We start from the raw sequence: 21,010 nt of genomic DNA, 5'->3' as shown, positions 1-21,010 counted from the left end.
TAACTCAACACCCAGCCATTAATATCTAAACCGTTGGCAACAAAAGTGAGTACACCCCTAAGTGGAAATGTCCAAATTGGGCCAAATTGGGCACAAAGTGTCAATATTTTGTGTGGCCACCATTATTTTCCAGCACTGCACTAACCCTCTTTGGCATGAAGTTCACCAGAGCTTCACAGGTTGCCACTGGAGTCCTCTTCCACTCCTCCATGACAACATCACAGAGCTGGTGGATGTTGCGCTCCCCCAGCTTCCGTTTGAGTATGCCCCACAGATGCTCAATAGGGTTTAGGTCTGGAGACATGCTTGGCCAGTCCATCACCTTTACCCTCAGCTTCTTTAGCAAGGCAATGGTCGTCTTGGAGGTGTGTTTGGGGTCATTATAATGTTGGAATACTGCCCTGTGGCCCAGTTTCCAAAGGGAGGGGATCATGCTCTGCTTCAGTATGTCACTGTACATGTTGGAATTCATGGTTCCCTCAATGAACTGTAGTTCCCCAGTGCCGGCAGCACTTATGCAGGCCCAGACCATGACACTCCCACCACCAAGCAAGACACACTTGTCTTTGTACTCCTCACCTGGTTGCCGCCAAACACGCTTGACACCATCTAAACCAAATAAATTTATTTGTCTCATCAGACCACAGGACATGGTTCCAGTAATCCATGTCCTTAGTCTGCTGGTCTTCAGCAAACTGTTTGCGGGCTTTCTTGTGCCTCATCTTTAGAAGAGGCTTCCTTCTGGGACGACAGCCATGCAGACCAATTTGATGCAGTCTGAGCACTGACAGGCTGACCCCCCACCCCTTCAACCTCTGCAGCAATGCTGGCAGTACTCATACGTATATTTCCCAAAGACAACCTCCGGATATGACGCTGAGCATGTGCACTTAACTACTTTGGTCGACCATGGCGAGGCCTGTTCTGAGTGGAACCTGTCCTGTGAAACTGCTGTATGGTCTTGCCAACCATGCTGCAGCTCAGTTTCAGGGTCTTGGCAATCTTCTAATAGCCTATGCCATCTTTATGTAGAGCAACAATTCTTTTTTTCAGATCCTCAGAGAGTTCTTTGCCATGCAGTGCCCATTGTCCAGTGACCAGTATGAGAGAGTGTGAGAGCGATAACACCAAATTTAACGCACCTGCTCCCCATTCACACCTGAGACCTTGTAACACTAACGATTCACATGACACCGGGGAGGGAAAATGGCTAATTGGGCCCAATTTGTCATTTCCACTTAGGGGTGTACTCACTTTTGTTACCAACGGTGTAGACATTAATGGCTGTGTGTTGAGTTATTTTGAGGGGACAGCAAATTTACACTGTTATACAAGCTGTACATTCACTACTTTACATTGTAGCAAAGTGTCATTTCTTCAGTGTTGTCACATGAAAAGATATAATAAAATATTTACAAAAATGTGAGGGGTATACTCACTTTTGTGAGATACTGTATAATGGGCAGGGTTCTAAGCTTTACCATCCTGCTTTTTCAAATAAAAAAAAGGTCTTCTTGAATAAGCTGGGCTTTGTCAGCGAAACGTACATCGGAGTATTTGCATGGACTAATCACCAGGAGGGGTTTACTTTGAAAAACAGCACGGCACTTTACCCACAGTGTTATTATACGTTCAATACCAAATTACTTACATTACATTACAAACATACATTATGTGAGTGTACGCCCAAGTGTTATACCCTAAGTGATGTCTGTCTGTTTTAATTAATTTTAATAAATTGTATGCTGCTATCCGGGAGATTTATTTGTTGAGAGCTTACCCTCGAGCTAGTTGTAGCTCTCGATCACGTGAGTAAGATCAGCTCTGGTGTGATACTGTATTACATTATATACAGATTTATGCTATGTTACCTTTCTCTTCCTTTGAGGATCACCTTTGATGATCTTTCTGCAATAAAGACTGTATTATATTACATCTAAGGACTGTTGACATTGGATATTTGTTTTATGGTCGGTATCGCAGTGTTAACCTTTATTCATCACTTTAAGCACATTTTTATTTTCATTTTTTTTTAATTATTTTATTATTTTAGAAAGTTGCTTAAAATTGCATGCTTTATCTGAATCATTAAATAAAAAATTGGGCTTAGTATCCCTTTAATAAGATGATCTACATTTTATTGTATTCTTCTTTGTCCTATTGCAAACTGTCTCCATAATATATAGCATTGATAGGTAATGAAGAAGGCAAAACAATTTAGAAAATCAAATAAACTTTGTATAGCCGTAAATCAGCAAATGTACAATATGGTAATAAATTAAACATTACAGTGAGTGAGTATGAGGTTATTACAATTATTACAAAACACGAGATATGTTTCTAACTTACATAAATCTGGATGCTGCCTTTCATCTCCTGATCCAGGCTTGTGATGTGCTATTAAAAGACACTGATTCTCCTGCAATCGTTGCTGCTGGATGAAGTTGGAATACCACATTTCAATCTCTTTGAGATGACTTGGAATGTCCATATTAAATACTATTATTACCCCATGTGAGTCTTTCATAATCGCTGGCCAACAGCTTTCAAATCTTAAAAAGAGAGTATGTTAGACAGTGGTTAGACAAATAAAAAATGTCTTTAACTAAGACACTTGTGACAGAAAAATGCTTAAAGTCAACATAAGGAAATAGTAAATATCATGCGTCAAATATAGTGCAAAACACATCCTTAAGAATTATTATGTAAAACAACATATGTATTTGTAATATTATGTACTGTGAAAACTGAAATTCTTGGGTATTCTCAAAGCTTATGACAGAAGTAGTGCACTCTCACAGATCAGTGGTGTTGCCAGCTGTTTGACAGATGTATCATTTACTTTGGACCAGTGTACATGAAACAACAAGTGATTTTTACATTTTGTATGCAGTTTTAAAGTTACACAAAATATATTAAAATAACAGAGCAATGTAGATGCTGCAAAAATGTACAGCTCTGTATCATGTACCCTAAAGCACATTATACGTTTGTCAAAAAGTCTGCAACATCACTGATCTGTAAGTGTGCACAGCTTGTGTTACAAGCGGTAAGAATACCTGTGCTCCAAGATGGCAGCTCCCATTATGAAGAGGCGGAGCTTCACCATCTGACAACTTTATGGAGTTAAAATAGAAGAAAAGCTTTGAAGACAGCTGCAATAACTGGAGGAAAATAAATAGTACAGTCGGTAGCAAAAAATACTGTTGTGCCCAGCAGTTTAATGTTCCTTTAAAGGAATAGTCTGGTCAAAACTAAAACTTTCATGATTCAGATAGATCATGCAATTTTAAGCAACTTTCTAATTTACTACGATTATCAATTATTATTTTTTTGCATACGAAGAGAGAAGCGCTCTACCAGGAACGAACCAGCCACCAATCTGCAAGCGCTACCCAGGTTGTTCTGAACCAAAAATGGGCCTGCTTCTAAGCTTACATTCAAATAAAGATAACAAAAGAAAGCAGAAAAATTGATAATATGCATACAAAGAGAGAAGTTCTCTACCAGGAACGAACAGCTCATCAGCTAGTTCTATGGCGATTTACCACCCAGGAGCAGCCTCTTTTAGACCAGTGTGCTTTTCACATTGGAAAACTTTCCTGTAGTATATCAGTCTGATCCTGCCAAGTAAGGTCAGCCCAGCCCCGAAATACCAGGCAATTCTCTTCTGAACAAGGAACAGGCCAACCCCAGACAATCGTTTTGGCGCCCTATGGGCCCATGGGAGGCTGAAACGATCGTCTGGGGTTGTTATGTTCCTTGTTCAGAGGAGAATTGCCTGGTATTTCAGGGGCTGGACTGACCTTACTTGGCGGGATCAGACTGATATACTTCAGGAAAGTTTTCCTCTGTGAAAAGCACACTGGTCTAAAAGAGGCTGCTCCTCGGTGGTAAATCGCCATAGAACTAGCTGATGAGCTGTTCGTTCCTGGTAGAGCACTTCTCTCTTTGTATGCATATTATCAATTTTTCTGCTTTCTTTTGTTATCTTTATTTGAATGTAAGCTTAGAAGCAGGCCCATTTTTGGTTCAGAACAACCTGGGTAGCGCTTGCAGATTGGTGGCTACATTTAGACACCAATCAGAAAGTGCTACCCAGGTGCTGAACTAATAATGCGCCGGCTCCTATGCTTACATTCTTGCTTTTTCAAATAAAGATACCAGGAGAACAAAGAAAAATTGATAATTGCTTAAAATTGCATGCTCTATCTGAATCATGAAAGTTTAATTTTGACTACACTATTTCTTTAAGCAAGCATATCCGATTACTCAAACAGTACTAACTGAATTTTACATTGATAGCCATCCTGGAAGGTTATGAGACTTTGCCACACATCAGTTAACCCATCAGTTCATTCACACATAAGACAAGGAACTTTTGTAAGTAATGATCCCCTACAAAGATTTGTTGTGTTATAAGCCTATTCTAAATCTTCTGTAATCACGGCTTTCCACATCTGGTAACTTTTTTTTGTTTTAAAAACAATATTGTTCTCTTAGTCCAGTCTGTCGTTTACTATCTGGCACAGACAAAATTTTATTACTTTGTCTACGCTTAAATATAACCACATATCATGGATTTTCACGGACCAAAGACACAAAGTCTTGTGGTATTACCAAAAAAAATCACAAATTATGCTTACCTGATCATTTTCTTTTCTTCCGTGGGAAAGAGTCCACAGCCGCATTCATTACATATGGGAAATAAGAACCTGGACACCAGGAGGAGGCAAAGACCTACCAGCCAAAGGCTCAAATACTCCCACTTCTCCTATCCCCCAGTCATTCAGCCGAGGAACAAGAAACAGTGAAAGAAGCATCAAGGTGAAAAGGTGCCAGAAGATGAAACAACAACAACAACGCCTCCAAAATGGGCGGGGGGCTGTGGACTCTTTCCCATGGAAGAAAAGAAAATTATCAGGTAAGCATAATTTATGTTTTTCTTCCTAATGGGAAAGAGTTCACAGCCACATTCATTACTTATGGAAAATTTATACCCAAGCCAAAGAGGACACAGAATGCCAACACGGGAGGGTAAGAGGCGGACCAATGAAGGCACCTACCGAAAAACATATTCCCAGAAAACAAAATCCAGTTTCGTCCGAAAACCGGGAACAACATTATTGAAAGAAAAAAACAACACAAAGTCACCGACAGTCCAAAGGACCTGAACAGTTTCCACGAGTATATGCAACCGAGACATAAGCCTTGAAGATCCCACTCTCAGGGGCAACAACCCAGTCACAGCCCCTGAAAACAACAAGGGGACCCGACTAATAGGACAGAAAGACCAACTCAGGTCTTCAAGAAGACAACCAAGATCCGCTCGCTGAGCTCACCAGGACAAATGTCAGGACAGAGAAAGACAGCAGCAGAAAACGGAAAAACGACCATAGAGAAACCAAAGAATCCTAAGGACCGGCGGAAGCATAAACCGCTACACAGCGTGGACTAGCGACAACCACCGATCAGGATCGCAAAGGGAAAATCCTTTACCGCAACCAAAACCCACCCCCAGGCCACAATAGACTGAGTATGTCTCACAAGCTAGGAAAAACTTCCGCAGCCGGAGAAGATTGTGAAAAAGATGATCATGCTAAATGCGTGAAAGAGGAAGCACAGCCGCCACCTGAAGGAACACAAAACATCACGCTCCTACGCAACCTAGACGGTGTAGACCAACAAAACACCCCTATAGGCCACAGAGCAACCGAAACTCATCCGAGAGCCAATCCTCTCAACGACCGAGGAATCCCTAAGGTTCCCCCATCTCCGGAGGGAGCAAAGAAACTCCTCTAACGGACCCATAAAGTTGGTTAGCAACCAAGGTGCAACAGCATCAGCAGAGCCAAACTGCAAATCCACCGCTCGCTAGGTAGCGAAGCTAATCAACAGGCTCTTACATCTGACATAAAGCCCCACCCCTGCACAAGGAGAGGGAGAAAAAAACAACCAGGCACGCGTTGGAGAAAAAAAAGAACCCCCGGGATAATTCCCACAAACTGGAGAACACGGAATCCCAAATGGTGAGCCCACAAGGCAACATAAGTGTAGAGAAACCAGTCGGAATCGAACCCCGATCTGAAGGAGCCATGAGATGGCTAGATCTAAGTCGAGCATCCAAATTAACAAGATGTATTCTCAGAAAAAAACAATAAGCACCAACGTGACCCTTCCTTCCACGGGGAACCAGAGTCCCCCAGATGAAAAGACTATAGGACGTAGCCCCGAGACACCTAAACGATCTACCGATGAATGCACAGACACTGAAAGCCTCAAAGAGCAGAGAGGCAGCAAACCCAAAAGGCACCCCCCTCCAGGGGAGTCTGCCACAGGCCATAGGAGAAAGGTCAGACAGACCATCCAGAGCCCAACCAAAAAAGGAATAAGATCTATGAGAAACAGTCTCTCAAGCCCCCACAAAACCGTCAGCAAGGCAACTAACATGCAACCACCATGTGCCGAGCAAAGGTCCGCAAAAGGCAGAGACCAGAAAGGGAAAGGTCAAACAGGCTAGAGTCAAATCCTAGACCAAATGAGGACAATAGGGCAACTAACCCCTAAGAAAGGAAGGCCCAGAAGCCCGACCTCACCACAGGTACCCAATCTGCCAACAATTCCAAGCCCCACAAGGAGAACAATGTAACCCATCCTGACCCAACCCCTAACACCCAAGGGGATAACAGGGACAAGGAGAAATAGCCCGAACTTGGACTAATGAGACCGAACCCTCAGAAAAAGAGGCTGGGAAAGCTCATAATAGACCGATCAGAGATAAAATTAACTCCATCTTATATTCCGAAGAACCGTGCAAGAACTGAGAAGTCCCCAGACGAAAAAGCAGAGAATTCCCCAACAAATCAAAAAGACGTTGTAGTAGGACACGCAGCCACACAATCCTATAATGAAACGCACAACATGGGAGAACAATCACCCCCGGGGGGAATATTATAGTGCCGTTCACGGTTTGAACACCCGGGAAAGGCAGGCAGGCACAAAACTGCAAGGAAACCTCAGGATCTTGCAGACAAATCAGCGGCAATAAAATATTAAAATGAAAATGTCTCGCCATCTCCGGGGGAAACAATCCACACTGCGTGGAGGAGACATCAAAGTCAGGGTCACCTGCGAAAGCAAAAGTAGTGTGCGATCGGGAAGGCGCCACCTGAAGAACAGAGCCCCCATAGGGCGATGGCTCAGCAGATCCAAGGTCCCCCGAGCCCAAGGGACCAGGAAAACTATGAAGGCCCAAAAGACAAGAGTGGTAGACTTGCAACAACAGGGCCAAACGACAGTCCTCGTCCGAGGACGACTCATCATCTGATAAAACAATAGTCCCGGGAATTAGAATCTTCCATGGCTAGGACTAATCTAAACGCCAATATTGGAAAACAAAAAACAAACGACTGGCACCTGACACACAATGGCTGGGGCACTCATCACCTCCTATGACCAGACCTCAACGGAGCAAACTCTTTTCCTCTGTCGCCACTCGGTCAGGAATGCGGAAGGGGAAGAACCCCACCCACCCAAGCGTAAACATGCACGGTCAGCAGATGCCCCGCAAAATCCAAAAAGGGTGCTACCGAAAGGCGGCAAAACTAGGCCCACATAAAAGGATACGCAAGACTATACAAACAGACATAAACCCAGAACCCAAAGTTTTTTAGTCATAGATCTGCATTCACAAGCCCAGAAAAAAGCCTCTATGCACTGCATAGAGTAACGCTACTTGTCTCAGCCTCAGAGCCCGTACACACATAACCAATGCAGGTTGAATCATATAAGAAACATAATAAGAGACCCATTCCCCGTTTACCAAACCACCCTAAGGAGGAAATATCCCTTGATTCCAAGATCTGTACTGAAGGTGCCTCAGCAAGGCCCATACTATACTGTCCTAATAAATCACATTACAGACAATGTAATAAAATGAAACAATCTTACCGAAATCTACGCCGTGGAACAGGAACACGGCCCTTCAAGGGTGACGAATAGTGGCAGCGCCTCCGTCATGGATTAGAGAGAAGACAGAAGGTAGCGAAATGAAGCTCGACAACGCCAAGTGCCGAAAGGAGCTGTTATAATGAGTCTGGATGGTGTCACAGGGGAAGCTCCCACTGCACCTCCGGACTCTAACTTTCGCCCAGGCCCTCCACGAGAGGCTAACAGGACTACTTAAAACTCATGTCCCATGTCGAAGGGTAGCACCCTCCATAAGAGACATATTAAAATAAAATAAAAGTAGAAAAAATGGAAAAAAATAAAATAAAACAAACTTCTGACACTTCTCTGCCAACCTCCTGGGATGAAAAGCAAAGAATGACTGGGGGATAGGGGACGTGGGAGGAGTATTTGAGCCTTTGGCTGGTGGGTCTTTGCCTCCTCCTGATGGCCAGGTTCTTATTTCCCATAAGTAATGAATGCAGCTGTGGACTCTTTCCCATTAGGAAGAAAATCCTGAGAAAGGCCTCTTTTTTATGCTGTATATAAAAAGAATATTTCAATATTTCAGTCATTCAGCTGTAACCGATGAGCCCTTATAAAGCTTGGATCATGATTTCTGTACATAAGAATCACTTGGTAATTCTGGGGAATAAGCTCTAAACTGATTTTCATTGTACCAATAAACACATATATTCTATCAGAGCATTTTATATTTACACATATCCCATTTTTATACCAGCTGCAAAGTTTATAATATATGGGATATTGTTTCTCTATGTATTTTTGTATATAAAATGATGGCTTCTGCTAACTGAAACCACAACCCAATAAAGGGCTTGATTACAAGTAGAGCGAAAGCAATAAAGGGTTTATCTTGGGTATTTGCGAGTGTCGGATTTTTCACTCGAATTACAAGTTGAAAGTAAAAACATTACAAAATACAGTTACGCTTCTAATAACATTATCTAATAAAAATTATTTAAAAAAAAATATTACACAAAAAGTTATAAGGGCTCAAACATATGAAGTCTCAGGAGTTAGAGAAATAAAAAGGTAGGCAAATGGCTTTAACATAGAGATACATACATATACATGTTTAATGATCTATATGTATGTATGTAGGTATATATATATATATATATATATATCCTATATAATAATTGGCCAAGTATGTTTGTCAGATGCAGTCATGCGCAGTAGAGACTGCACGTGACAAACATACCTGGCCTTGATCAGTGTCGGCTTGGAGCGAGGCCAGTAACAGCTGTGAGAAGCGGCCGCGCGCTACATGGGAGGTGAGTGACAGCGGGCGTGCGCGAGGTACACAGCATACAAGCTGAACAGCTGTGAGGTCTGGAGAGCGCGAGGCAAGCTGTCACTCACCTCACCTCCCATGTAGTGCCGCGATGGGGGCGTGGCCGGGCGGGTGTCACCGCGATGGGCGTAGCTGTGCGGATGTCGCCGCGATTGGGCGTGGCCGTGTGGGTGTTGCCGTGAGGGGCGTGGCCGTGCGGGTGTCGCCGTGAGGGGGCGTGGTCGGGCGGGGTGCCGCGATGGGGGCGTGGCAAGAGAGGGAGCAAGAGAGGGGGGAGAAGGCCCAAAGAAGGGGGGTGAAGGGCCAAAGAAGGGGGGGAGAGAGCCAAATATATGGGGGAGAGAGCCAAATAGAGGGGGGAGAGAACAAAAGAGGGGGCAGAGAGAGCCAAATAGAGGGGGAGAGAACAAAAGAGGGGGGAGAGCCAAAGAGGGGGGAGAGAGAGCCAAAGAGGGGGGAGAGAACAAAAGAGGGGGCAGAGAGAGCCAAAGAGGGGAGAGAGAGAGCAAAAGAGGGTAGAATGCAAAGGAGAGGGGGGAGAGAAAGCAAAAGAGAGATGGAGAGAGAGCAATAGAGAGGGGGTGAGAGCAAGGGGTGGGACCGCTGTACTGCAAAAAATGGCCCGTGTACACGGGCTTTAGTACTAGTATATATATATATATATATATATATATATATATATATATATGTGTGTGTGTGTGTGTGTGTGTGTGTATACACATATATATTTCTGTAATTATGTGTATTTATGTATTTACAGACATATATAAACAAATACATACATATATACACATATATAGACATACATTTAAATTTGTTTGCAACTGCCACTGCTGATTGAATCTCCAGCCATTTTCCCTTGGGATCAGCAGTTCTCTGTGCTCCCAATCAGTACTTTACCTATGTGTTTATACATTTTGCAGTGTTTAAAAACAGGGTGCAGGGTCACTAGTGCTACAATTACATGCTCTAAAGAATTAGAGCTTGTCATTTTTCCACTATAATGACCCTTTAATATATAAGTAAATCAAACACAATAACCAATTGTACTTACTTATGATCCCCTCCACAATCCCATAATTCAACTTCACAGCTGGAGCCTTTATTCACATTTGGACATTCAAATTCTAGAATCCTATAAATATAACCAATAGTTATTCTTCAGATAAATATTCCAGGACACATTAATCTCATTACATAACACAGCAATCATCAAACTTCTCTTATTTACCACATTATGGGCCAAATAACAAGTGGGGGCTATCTGGTAAAATTTTACAACAGAATGTTAACAGGGCCAACATTTTTATATAAACACACATTTACTGTCTTAACAGCCAGTCACATCAATTTCCTCGGCCATAGGCGCTGTACACACTCCACACCCATTTTTTGTTTCTTCCAGGGCTAGTTAGGAAGCCTTCTGTGCACAGCTAGAGGAATATATCCTAGCGCTTGGTCACTATTACCACTTAATTATCACATTATGGCCCAGATAACAAGTGGGGGCTATCTGGTAAAATTTTACAAGAGAATGTTAACAGGGCCAACATTTTTTAATGCCCCATATTTCAAAAGAAAATTGCAGTGTGCACTAACATTGATCATATTACAAGTGATTAGAGCACCTTGAAACCTGAAGTAAAGTGTTAAGGCTAGAATAAATATATATATATATATAAATAAAGAATTTTATATATATATATATATATATATATATATATATATATATATATATATATATATATATATATATATATATATATATATATACATAAATATACACACACACACAGTATCTCACAAAAGTGAGTACACCCCTCACATTTTTGTAAATATTTTACAATATCTTTTCATGTGACAACACTGAGGAAATGACACTTTACTACAATGGGAAGTAGTAAGTGTACGGCCTATATAACAGTGTAAATTTGCTGTGCCCTCAAAAAAACTAAACACACAGCCAATAATGTCTAAACTGCTGGCAACAAAAGTGAGTACATCCCTAAGTGGAAATGTCCAAATTGGGCCCAATTAGCCATTTTCCCTCCCCGGTGTCATGTGACTCGTTAGTATTACAAGGTCTCAGGTGTAAACGGGGAGCACGTGTGTTAAATTTGGTGTTATTGCTCTCACACTCTCTCATACTGGTCACTGGAAGTTCAACATGGCACCTCATGGCAAACAACTCTGAGGATCTGAAAAAAAGAATTGTTGCTCTACATAAAGATGGCCTAGGCTACAAGAAGATTTCCAAGACCCAGAAACTGAGCTGCAGCATGGTGGGCAAGACCATACAGTGGTTTCACAGGACAGGTTCCACTCAGAACAGGCCTCACCATGGTCGACCAAAGAAGTTGAGTGCACGTGCTCAGCTTCATATCCAGAGGTTGTCTTCGGGAAATAGACGTATGAGTGCTGCCAGCATTGCTGCAGAGGTTGAAGTGGTGGGGTGTCAGCCCATACGCTGCACACTGCATCAAATTGGTCTGCAAGGCTCTCGTAGCAGAAAGAAGCCTCTTCTAAGGATGATGCACAAGATAGCCAGCAAAAAATTTGGTGAAGACAAGCAGACTAAGGACATGGATTACTGGAACCATGTCCTGTGGTCCGATGAGACCAAGATAAACTTATTTGGTTCAGATGGTGTCAAGCGTGTGTGGCGGCAACCAGGTGAAGAGTACAAAAACAAGTGTGTCTTGCCTACAGTCAAGCATGGTGGTGGGAGTGTCATGGTCTGGGCCTGCATGAGTGCTGCCGGCACTGGGGAACTACAGTTCATTGAGGGAACAATGAATGCCAACATGTACTGTGACATATTGAAGCAGAGCATGATCCCCTTCCTTCGGAGACTGGGGCGCAGGGCAGTATTCCAACATGATAACGACCCCAGACACACCTCCAAGACGACCACTGCCTTGTTAAAGAAGCTGAGGATAAAGGTGATGGACTGGCCAAGCATGTCTCTAGACCTAAACCCTATTGAGCATCTGTGGGGCATCCTCAATCGGGAGGTGGGGGAGCGCAAGGTCTCTAACATCCACCAGCTTTGTGATGTCGTCATGGAGTAGTGGCAGAGGACTCCAGTGGCAACCTGTGAAGCTCTGGCGAACTACATGCCCAAGAGGGTTAAGGCAGTGCTGGAAAATCATGGAGGCCACACAAAATATTGACACTTTGGCAACCAATTTGGACATTTCCACTTAGGGGTGTACTCACTTTTGTTTAAAACAGTTTAGACATTAATGGCTGTATGACCTCTCTGTAATCTCAGTCAAGTTGTTAATAGAATTTATAAAACTTACTAATTATAACATTTAATGTGAGGGATACTCGCTAAGCCACTTCGGCACTCATAGCCTGTTAATTTGTAATGCTGAACTTAGAACAGCTACAACGCTGAACCCAGAACAGCGGCAACCTGTGTCCAGTTTGTAGGGAGACGTAATAGTTTCCTAGCTATCTATTTCCTTTAAAATATAGTGGTAGATTACACAATATTATCCTGAAATAATACTATTAGTCGGCGTATCTTTCTCAGATTACTATTTAGAATGCCGAACCTTATATTAAGTTACTAACAAAGACGTTCTCCAAAGCCATTTTATTTTTTGGCTAGTAATAATAAAAGCAGTAACTGAACCTATTGTAATATTGTTACAGAGAGACATTTGCTAAGTGATTTTCGGCACTCCCGATCGGCAATATAGAATGCTGAACGTGGATCAGCTGCTACACTTTTCCGAACTAGTAGGGAGATGAGATTGCCACTGAGGTATTAATTATATCTAGAAGCTTTAGTATTACAACAAGCGCATTACTATTTAGAAACTAAACCGTTAAGCTACTTTAATATTCTCAGCTTATGCAATAAAAACGTTTAAATACTAGGAATAATATACTAGGCTGAGATATAGTAAACCATAAAGGTGCTTGTACTACGTGGTATATACTTAAATCATACTATCAGATGTTACTGAGCTAGCTCCCTGTTGCTTAAAAAGCTTCACAGCAGTAAGAATTTATCCACTTTGTTTATGAATAGACAGAGATGAAGAGTTAGCAATACATACTATTACCAATATACTGCGCTGAGTAAAAATAATTTTACAGAAGTTTCTGATATATACATGGGTAAAACCAGATACCACCAAGTTGTTTGCAAACCTACGCTACTTAAGAGCAATACATGAATTATTAATTCATAAACAACTCATAACCTGTGTATATAAACAGGATGACACCAAATAATAGAAAGTTTGGGTGAACATTAACAGTAATAAAAACGATAAACTGTTCGTGTACACAGGAGAATATTATCTATCTGTCTGAAATTTATGGTAATAGGCACAACTAAGTACCGTTGTCCATACAGGTACAACGAAAACACAGTCTCTCAAGACCCTTTATGTACACACATATATATAGGTGCTTAATACACAATAACCAACACAATTTTCAGCATTGAGGACATATAATTTTTTACACAATTATCAGGAGTGGAATGATTGGTCAGCCATTCGTTGAATTAAATTCCTGTAATCAGACACAGTCCCAGTGTTTATGATAGTTTCAACTGGGTGTTGACGGTTCATACAATTACAGATGGTATCGGTATATATTACACACGTCAACCCACAGTAGGTGTCTGATATCAGGATATTATAAATCCATTTGATTTTATACTTGAGACACCTATCCTACAGAGAAACTCATTTGTGACTGACACTGTGCATATATATATATATATATATTATAACTCGAACATATCTATATACTGAAGTAAGTTGGGCTTAGACTGAGTAGCAGTACATATGCGCTATTTTCATTATAAAGCCAGACAGCCCAGTCAATTCTTATCTCAGGTACCTGACCCCAGGTGGCTATTGGGAGTCCCCCACTCAACTTTACTGAGGATATCATAATTTCTATAGGTGATAGCATTATTTACGAGGCCAATTTCTGGAATACTATAGCAATCACCCAAATATAGAAACAACACTTAACAGAGTGTAGATTTTAACAAATGTTTGTGTGTTTGTGTGTGTTTTTAACGTTTATTAATAAAAGTTATGTTTTAATTACACCCGGACCGCACGCCTTCTAGTCTAGGCATAGAGTGCTGCTTGCATTCTTTCAGTGGATCTCTATCCGCTATCGTTTTGTTTTATGTACTGTGACATATTGAAGCAGAGCATGATCCCCTCCCTTTGGAGACTGGGGCGCAGGGCAGTATTCCAACATGATAACGACCCCAGACACACCTCCAAGACGACCACTGCCTTGTTAAAGAAGCTGAGGGTAAAGGTTATGGACTGGCCAAGCATGTCTCTAGACTTAAACCCTATTGAGCATCTGTGGGGCATCCTCAAACGGGAGGTGGGGGAGCGCAAGGTCTCTATCATCCACCAGCTCTGTGATGTCGTCATGGAGGAGTGGAAGAGGACTCCAGTGGCAACCTGTGAAGCTCTGGCGAACTACATGCCCAAGAGGGTTAAGGCAGTGCTGGAAAATCATGGAGGCCACACAAAATATTGACACTTTGGTGCCCAATTTGGACATTTCCACTTAGGGGTGTACTCACTTTTGTTGAAAACAGTTTAGACATTAATGGCTGTATGTTGAGTTATTTTGAAGGGACAGCAAATTTACACTGTTTTACAGGGTGTACACTCACTACATTACATTGCAGCAAAGTGTCATTTCTTCAGTGTTGTCACATGAACAGATATAATAAAATATTTACAAAAATGTGAGGGGTGTACTCACTTTTGTGAGATACTGTGTATATATATATATATATATATATATATATATATATATATAAAACAGAATTTATGCTTACCTGATAAATTTCTTTCTCTTACGGTGTATCCAGTCCACGGATTCATCCTTACTTGTGGGATACTTTCAATCCCTACAGGAAGTGGCAAAGAGAGCACACAGCATAGCTCCCCTCAGGCTCCGCCCCCCCAGTCATTCGACCGACGGTTAGGAGAAAAAGGAGAACCATAGTGTGCAGTGGTGACTGTAGTTTTACAAAAAATAAATTTGAACCTGACTTAATTGCCAGGGCGGGCCGTGGACTGGATACACCGTAAGAGAAAGAAATTTATCAGGTAAGCATAAATTCTGTTTTCTCTTACATTGGTGTATCCAGTCCACGGATTCATCCTTACTTGTGGGAACCATTACCAAAGCTTTAGGACACGGATGAAGGGAGGGAACAAGTCAGGTAACCTAAACGGAAGGCACCACTACTTGCAAAACCTTTCTCCCAAAAAAATAGCCTCAGAAGAAGCAAAAGTATCGAATTTGTAAAATTTGGCAAAAGTATGCAGTGAAGACCAAGTCGCTGCTTTACAAATCTGTTCAACAGAAGCCTCATTCTTGAAAGCCCATGTGGAAGCCACAGCTCTGGTGGAAAGAGCTGTAATTCGTTCAGGAGGCTGCTGTCCAGCAGTCTCATAAGTCAATCGGATAATGCTTTTCAGCCAAAAGGAAAGAGAGGAAACGATAGCTTTTTGACCTCTCCTCTTACCAGAATAGACAACAAACAAGGATGACGTGTGTCTGAAATCTTTAGTTGCTTTTAAATAGAATTTTAAAGCACGAACCACATCAAGATTGTGTAACAGCTGTTCCTTCTTAGAAACTGAATTAGGACACAGAGAAGGAACAATGATTTCCTGGTTAATATTCTTATTAGAAACCACTTTCGGAAGGAAACCAGGTTTTGTACGCAAAACAACCTTATCTGCATGAAACACCAGATAGGGTGAATTACACTGCAAAGCAGACAATTCTGTAACTCTTCGAGCAGAAGAAATAGTTACCAAAAACAAAACTTTCCAAGATAATCACTTAATATCTATGGAATGTAAAGGTTCAAACGGAACCCCTTGAAGGACAGAAAGAACTAAATTTAGACTCCATGGAGGAGCCACAGGTTTATAGACAGGCTTGATTCTGACTAAAGCCTATGCAAACGCTTGAACGTCTGGTACTTCCGCCAGACACCTGTGAAACAGAATAGATAGAGCAGATATCTGTCCCTTTAAGGAACTAGCTGACAATCCTTTCACCAATCCTTCTTGGAGAAATGACAAAATCCTAGGAATCCTAATCTTACTCCACGAGTAAACCTTGGATTCACACCAACAAAGATATTTCCGCCATATCTTATGGTAAATGTTCCTGGTGATAGGTTTTCTAGCCTGGATCAAAGTATCTATAAGTGATCCAGAGAATCCACGCATAGATAGAAATAAGCGTTCAATCTCCAAGCAGTCAGCTGCAGAGAACTAGATTTGGATGCTTGAATGGACCTTGAATTAGAAGATCCTGCCTCAATGGCAGTGTCCATGGTGGAACAGATGACATGTCCACTAGGTCTACATACCAAGTCCTGCGTGGCCACGCAGGCGCTATCAAAATTACCGAAGCCTTCTCCTGTTTGATTCTGGCTACCAGAGGGAGAAGGGGAAACGGTGGAAAAACATAAGCCAGATTGAAGGACCAAGGCGCTACTAGACGCCTTGGGGTCCCTGGACCTGGATCCGTAAAGAGAAAGTTTGGAGTTCTGACGGGACGCCATCAGATCCAACTCTGGAATACCCCATAGCTGGGTAAGCTGAGCAAAAACCTCCGGAAGGAGTTCCCACTCCCCCGGGTGAAAGGTCTGACGAATCAGAAAATCCGCCTCCCAGTTGTCTATTCCTGGGATGTGAATTGCAGATAGATGGCAGGAGTGATCCTCCGCCCATTTGATGATCTTGGATACTTCCTTCATCGCTAGGGAACTCTTTGTTCCTCCCTGATGATTGATGTACGCTACAGTCGTGATGTTGTCCGACTGAAACCTGATGAACCTGGCCTCCGCTAGTTGAGGCTATGCCTGGAGCGTGTTGAATATCGCTCTCAGTTCCAAAATGTTTATTGGGCGAAGAGACTCTTCCCAAGACCATAGGCCCTGAGCTTTCAGGGAGTCCCAGACCGCACCCCTGCCTAACAGACTGGAATCGGTCGTGACAATGATCCACTCTGGTCTGCGGAAGCACATTCCCTGATACAGGTGATCCTGAGACAACCACCAGAGAAGATAATCTCTGGTTTTCTCGTCCATTTGTATCTAAGGAGACAATCTGCATAATCCCCATTCCACAGTTTGAGCATGCACAGCTGCAGTGGTCTGAGATGAATTCTGGCAAAGGGAACAACGTCCATTGCCGCAACCATTAACCCGATTACCTCCATGCACTGAGCTACAGAAGGCCGAGGAACAGAATGAAGAACTCGGCAAGTAGTTAAAAGTTTTAACTTCCTGACCTCCGTCAGAAATATTTTCATCTCTACCGAGTCTATTAGCCTTCCCAGGAAGGGAACCCTAGTGAGCGGGGACAGAGAACTTTTTTCGACGTTCACCTTCCACCCGTGAGACCTTAGAAAGGCCAGAACTATTTCTGTATGAGCCTTGGCTCTTTGAAAAGACGACGCCTGAATTAATATGTCGTCCAGATAAGGTGCTACTGCAATGCCCCGCGGTCTTAGTACCGCTAGAATGGACCCTAGCACCTTTGTGAAAATTCTTGTCCAGAAAGGCGAACCTTATGAACTGATGGTGATCTTTGTGGATAGGAATATGCAGGTACGCATCCTTTAAATCCACGATAGTCATATATTGATCTTCCTGGATCAATGGTAAGATTGTCTGAATGGTTTCCATTTTGAATGATGGAACTCTGAGGAATTTGTTTAGAATTTTTAAATCCAGGATTGGCCTGAAAGTTCCTTCCTTTTTGGGAACTACAAACAGGTTTGAGTAAAAACCCAGTCCTTGCTCTGCAGTTGGAACTGGGTGTATTACTCCCATCTTTAGAAGATCTTCTACACCACGTAAGAACGCCTGTTTCTTTGTCTGGTCTGAAGACAAACGAGAAATGTGGAACCTTCCTCTTGGGGGAGAGTCTTCAAATTCTAGAAGATACCCTTGAGCAACAATTTCTAATGCCCAGGGATCTGGAACATCTCTTGCCCAAGCGTGAGCAAGAGAGAAAGTCTGCCCCCTACTAGATCCGGTCCCGGAGCGGGGGCTACCCTTTCATGCTGTCTTGGTAGCAGCAGCAGGCTTCTTGGCCTGTTTACCCTTGTTCCAGCCCTGCAAAGGCTTTTATGTTGCTTTGGGCTGGGAAACGTTACCCACTTGCTTTGCGGTTGCAGAGGTTGAAGCAGGTCCGCTCCTGAAGTTGCGAAAGGAGCGCAAATTAGCCTTAAAAGGACTATCTTGTGGAAGGGCATGGCCCTTTCCTGATATTAAGTAATTTTGTTTTGGACGACACGTCAGCCGACCATGATTTGAGCCAGAGCGCTCTTCGCGTCACAATGGCAAAACCAGAGTTTTTCGCCGCTAATTTAGTTAATTGTAAAGCGGCATCTGTAATGAAAGAATTAACCAGCTTTAGAGCATGAATTCTATCCATGACTTCGTCATATGAAGTCTCCCTCTGGAGCGACTCCTCCAGCGCCTCAACCAAAAAGCCGCTGCAGTAGTTACAGGAATAATGCAGGCAATTGGTTGAAGGATACCTTGTTGAACAAATATTTTCTTTAGTAACCCTTCTAATTTGTTATCCATAGGATCTTTGAAAACACAACTGTCTTCTATTGGTATAGTTGTGCGCTTAGCTAGTGTTGAAACTGCTCCCTCTACCTTAGGGACCGCCTGCCACGCGTCCCGCCTGGGGTCAGTTATGGGGAACATTTTCTTAAAGATAGGGGGGGAACAAAAGGTACGCCTGGTCTCTCCCACTCCCTAGTCACAATATCCGCCACCCTCTTAGGGATTGGAAACGCATCAGTGTATACAGGGACTTCTAAAAACTTGTCCATTTTACACAATTTTTCTGGGACCACCATAGGGTCACAATCAACCAGCGTAGCTAAAACCTCCTTAAGCAGTACGCGGAGGTGTTCCAGCTTAAATTTAAACGCTAAGAAATCTGATTCTGCCCGCTGAGAAATTTTACCTGCGTCACAAATTTCTCCCTCAGACAGTACATCCCTCACCGCCACGTCAGGGGGATGTGAGGGTACAACAGATAAATTATCCAAAACTTCTGATTGCTCATCCTCTGTTCTTAAAACTGAGCTATCACGCTTTGTAGGAAAAACAGGCAGTTTGGATAGAAATGCTGCAAGGGAATTATTGATGACTGCTGCTAATTGTTGCAATGTAATAGGGGCCAATGCGCTAGAGGTACTAGGCATCGCTTGCGCGGGCGTAACTGGTGTCGACACATGGGGAGAGGAAGGAGGGCTATCCTCATTACCTTCCGTTAAAGAATCATCCTGGGCCACATTTTTAAGTGTCACTGCATGGTCTTCAAAATGTTTGGTCTTTAAACACAAATGTAAAAGGGGGGACCGCCATGGCTTTTAAACACATAGAACAAGGTCTATCTGTAGGCTCAGACATGTTAAACAGACTTAGACAGCACTCAAATACAGTAAAATACAATTTTTGAAAAAACAGTACTGTGCCTTTAAATAATAAAACGTGCATACTTTTTTACTAAACCTCCAAAAATCATCCAATCTTTATGAAATTTTCACCATATGATCCTAATGCTTGGAAATGATTGCACAGTAAATTTCAAGTCAATTAACCCCCTACTGCCCAAACCGGAGCAAATTAACCATGCCACAGCCTTTGCTGTGTTCCTACCTTCCTTGGGGATTAGTTTTGATTGAAAATAAGCCTCTCTGAAGTCCTCAAGTAATCTTTGGACCCTTCACATGTGTCTGCATGAAGCTGTTTGTAAAATCAACTGCGCAACTGAGGTGCGAAATTCAGGCCCCCTCCATCTTCCCTCAGGAGTTTGTGGGGCCTTCTTAAGCCAAAATAGGTATCTAAATATATGCCATGCGGAATAAAACCCCAAAAAGTGTTTTAAATGCAATATAAAACTTGTATAATGTCAGATTATCTTAAAAAATAATTTATTGCCCCTTAACAGTGTCCACCAGTGTATTGAGCCCTTTCAATAAGCCTTCCTTCTATACTAAGTCTCAGAATATGGCTTACCTTTCCCACATGGGGATTCCTGTCAGTCTTCTAGCATTACTAAGTCTTGACTAGAAAAAATGACTGAAACATACCTTAAAGCAGTTAAGCCTGCAAACTGTTCCCCCCAACTGAAGTTTTCCTGTACTCAACAGTCCTGCGTAGGAACAGCAATGGATTTTAGTTACAAGGTGCTAAAATCATTTTCCTCTCAGCAGAATCTTCATCATTTTCTGCCTCAGAGTAAATAGTACAAACCGGCACTATTTTAAAATAACAAACTTTTGATTGAAGAAAAAAACTACAAACTAACACCACATTCCCTTTACACTCCCGTGGAGATGCTACTTGTTAGAGCGGCAAAGAGAATGACTGGGGGGCGGAGCCTGAGGGGAGCTATATGGACAGCTCTGCTGTGTGCTCTCTGTAGGGATTGAGAATATCCCACAAGTAAGGATGAATCTGTGGACTGGATACACCAATGTAAGAGAAATAAAATAAAAAAATAATATATATATATATATATATATATATATATATATATATATATATATATATATATATATATATATATATATATATATATAGATAGATAGATATATATTCACAAAACAAATGCACTCACAGAAATTTTGGATACCATCAAAGTCAAAATGTATTGACGTTTCGAGGAGTATAATATC

The 21,010-nt window shown here is 42.2% G+C and overlaps 1 protein-coding gene across 1 annotated transcript in view; it reads right to left on the bottom strand.

Annotated features, from left to right (window-relative positions):
• IFT22 (intraflagellar transport 22) overlaps positions 1-21,010 on the bottom strand; it is a 59,185-nt gene that overhangs the window by 15,205 nt on the left and 22,970 nt on the right. Inside the window, exons 3-4 of the mRNA XM_053704599.1 lie at positions 10,320-10,400; positions 2,350-2,552 (exon numbers count right to left, since the gene is read on the bottom strand). Coding sequence (XP_053560574.1) covers positions 2,350-2,552; positions 10,320-10,400 — 284 coding nt within the window. The remainder of the gene's footprint in view (positions 1-2,349; positions 2,553-10,319; positions 10,401-21,010) is intronic.

This window comes from Bombina bombina, chromosome 3 (assembly GCF_027579735.1).
Source record: "Bombina bombina isolate aBomBom1 chromosome 3, aBomBom1.pri, whole genome shotgun sequence".
NCBI lineage: Eukaryota > Metazoa > Chordata > Amphibia > Anura > Bombinatoridae > Bombina > Bombina bombina.
The sequence above is the reverse complement of the archived record's forward strand: the minus strand, read 5'-3'. Positions and strand labels throughout refer to the sequence as shown.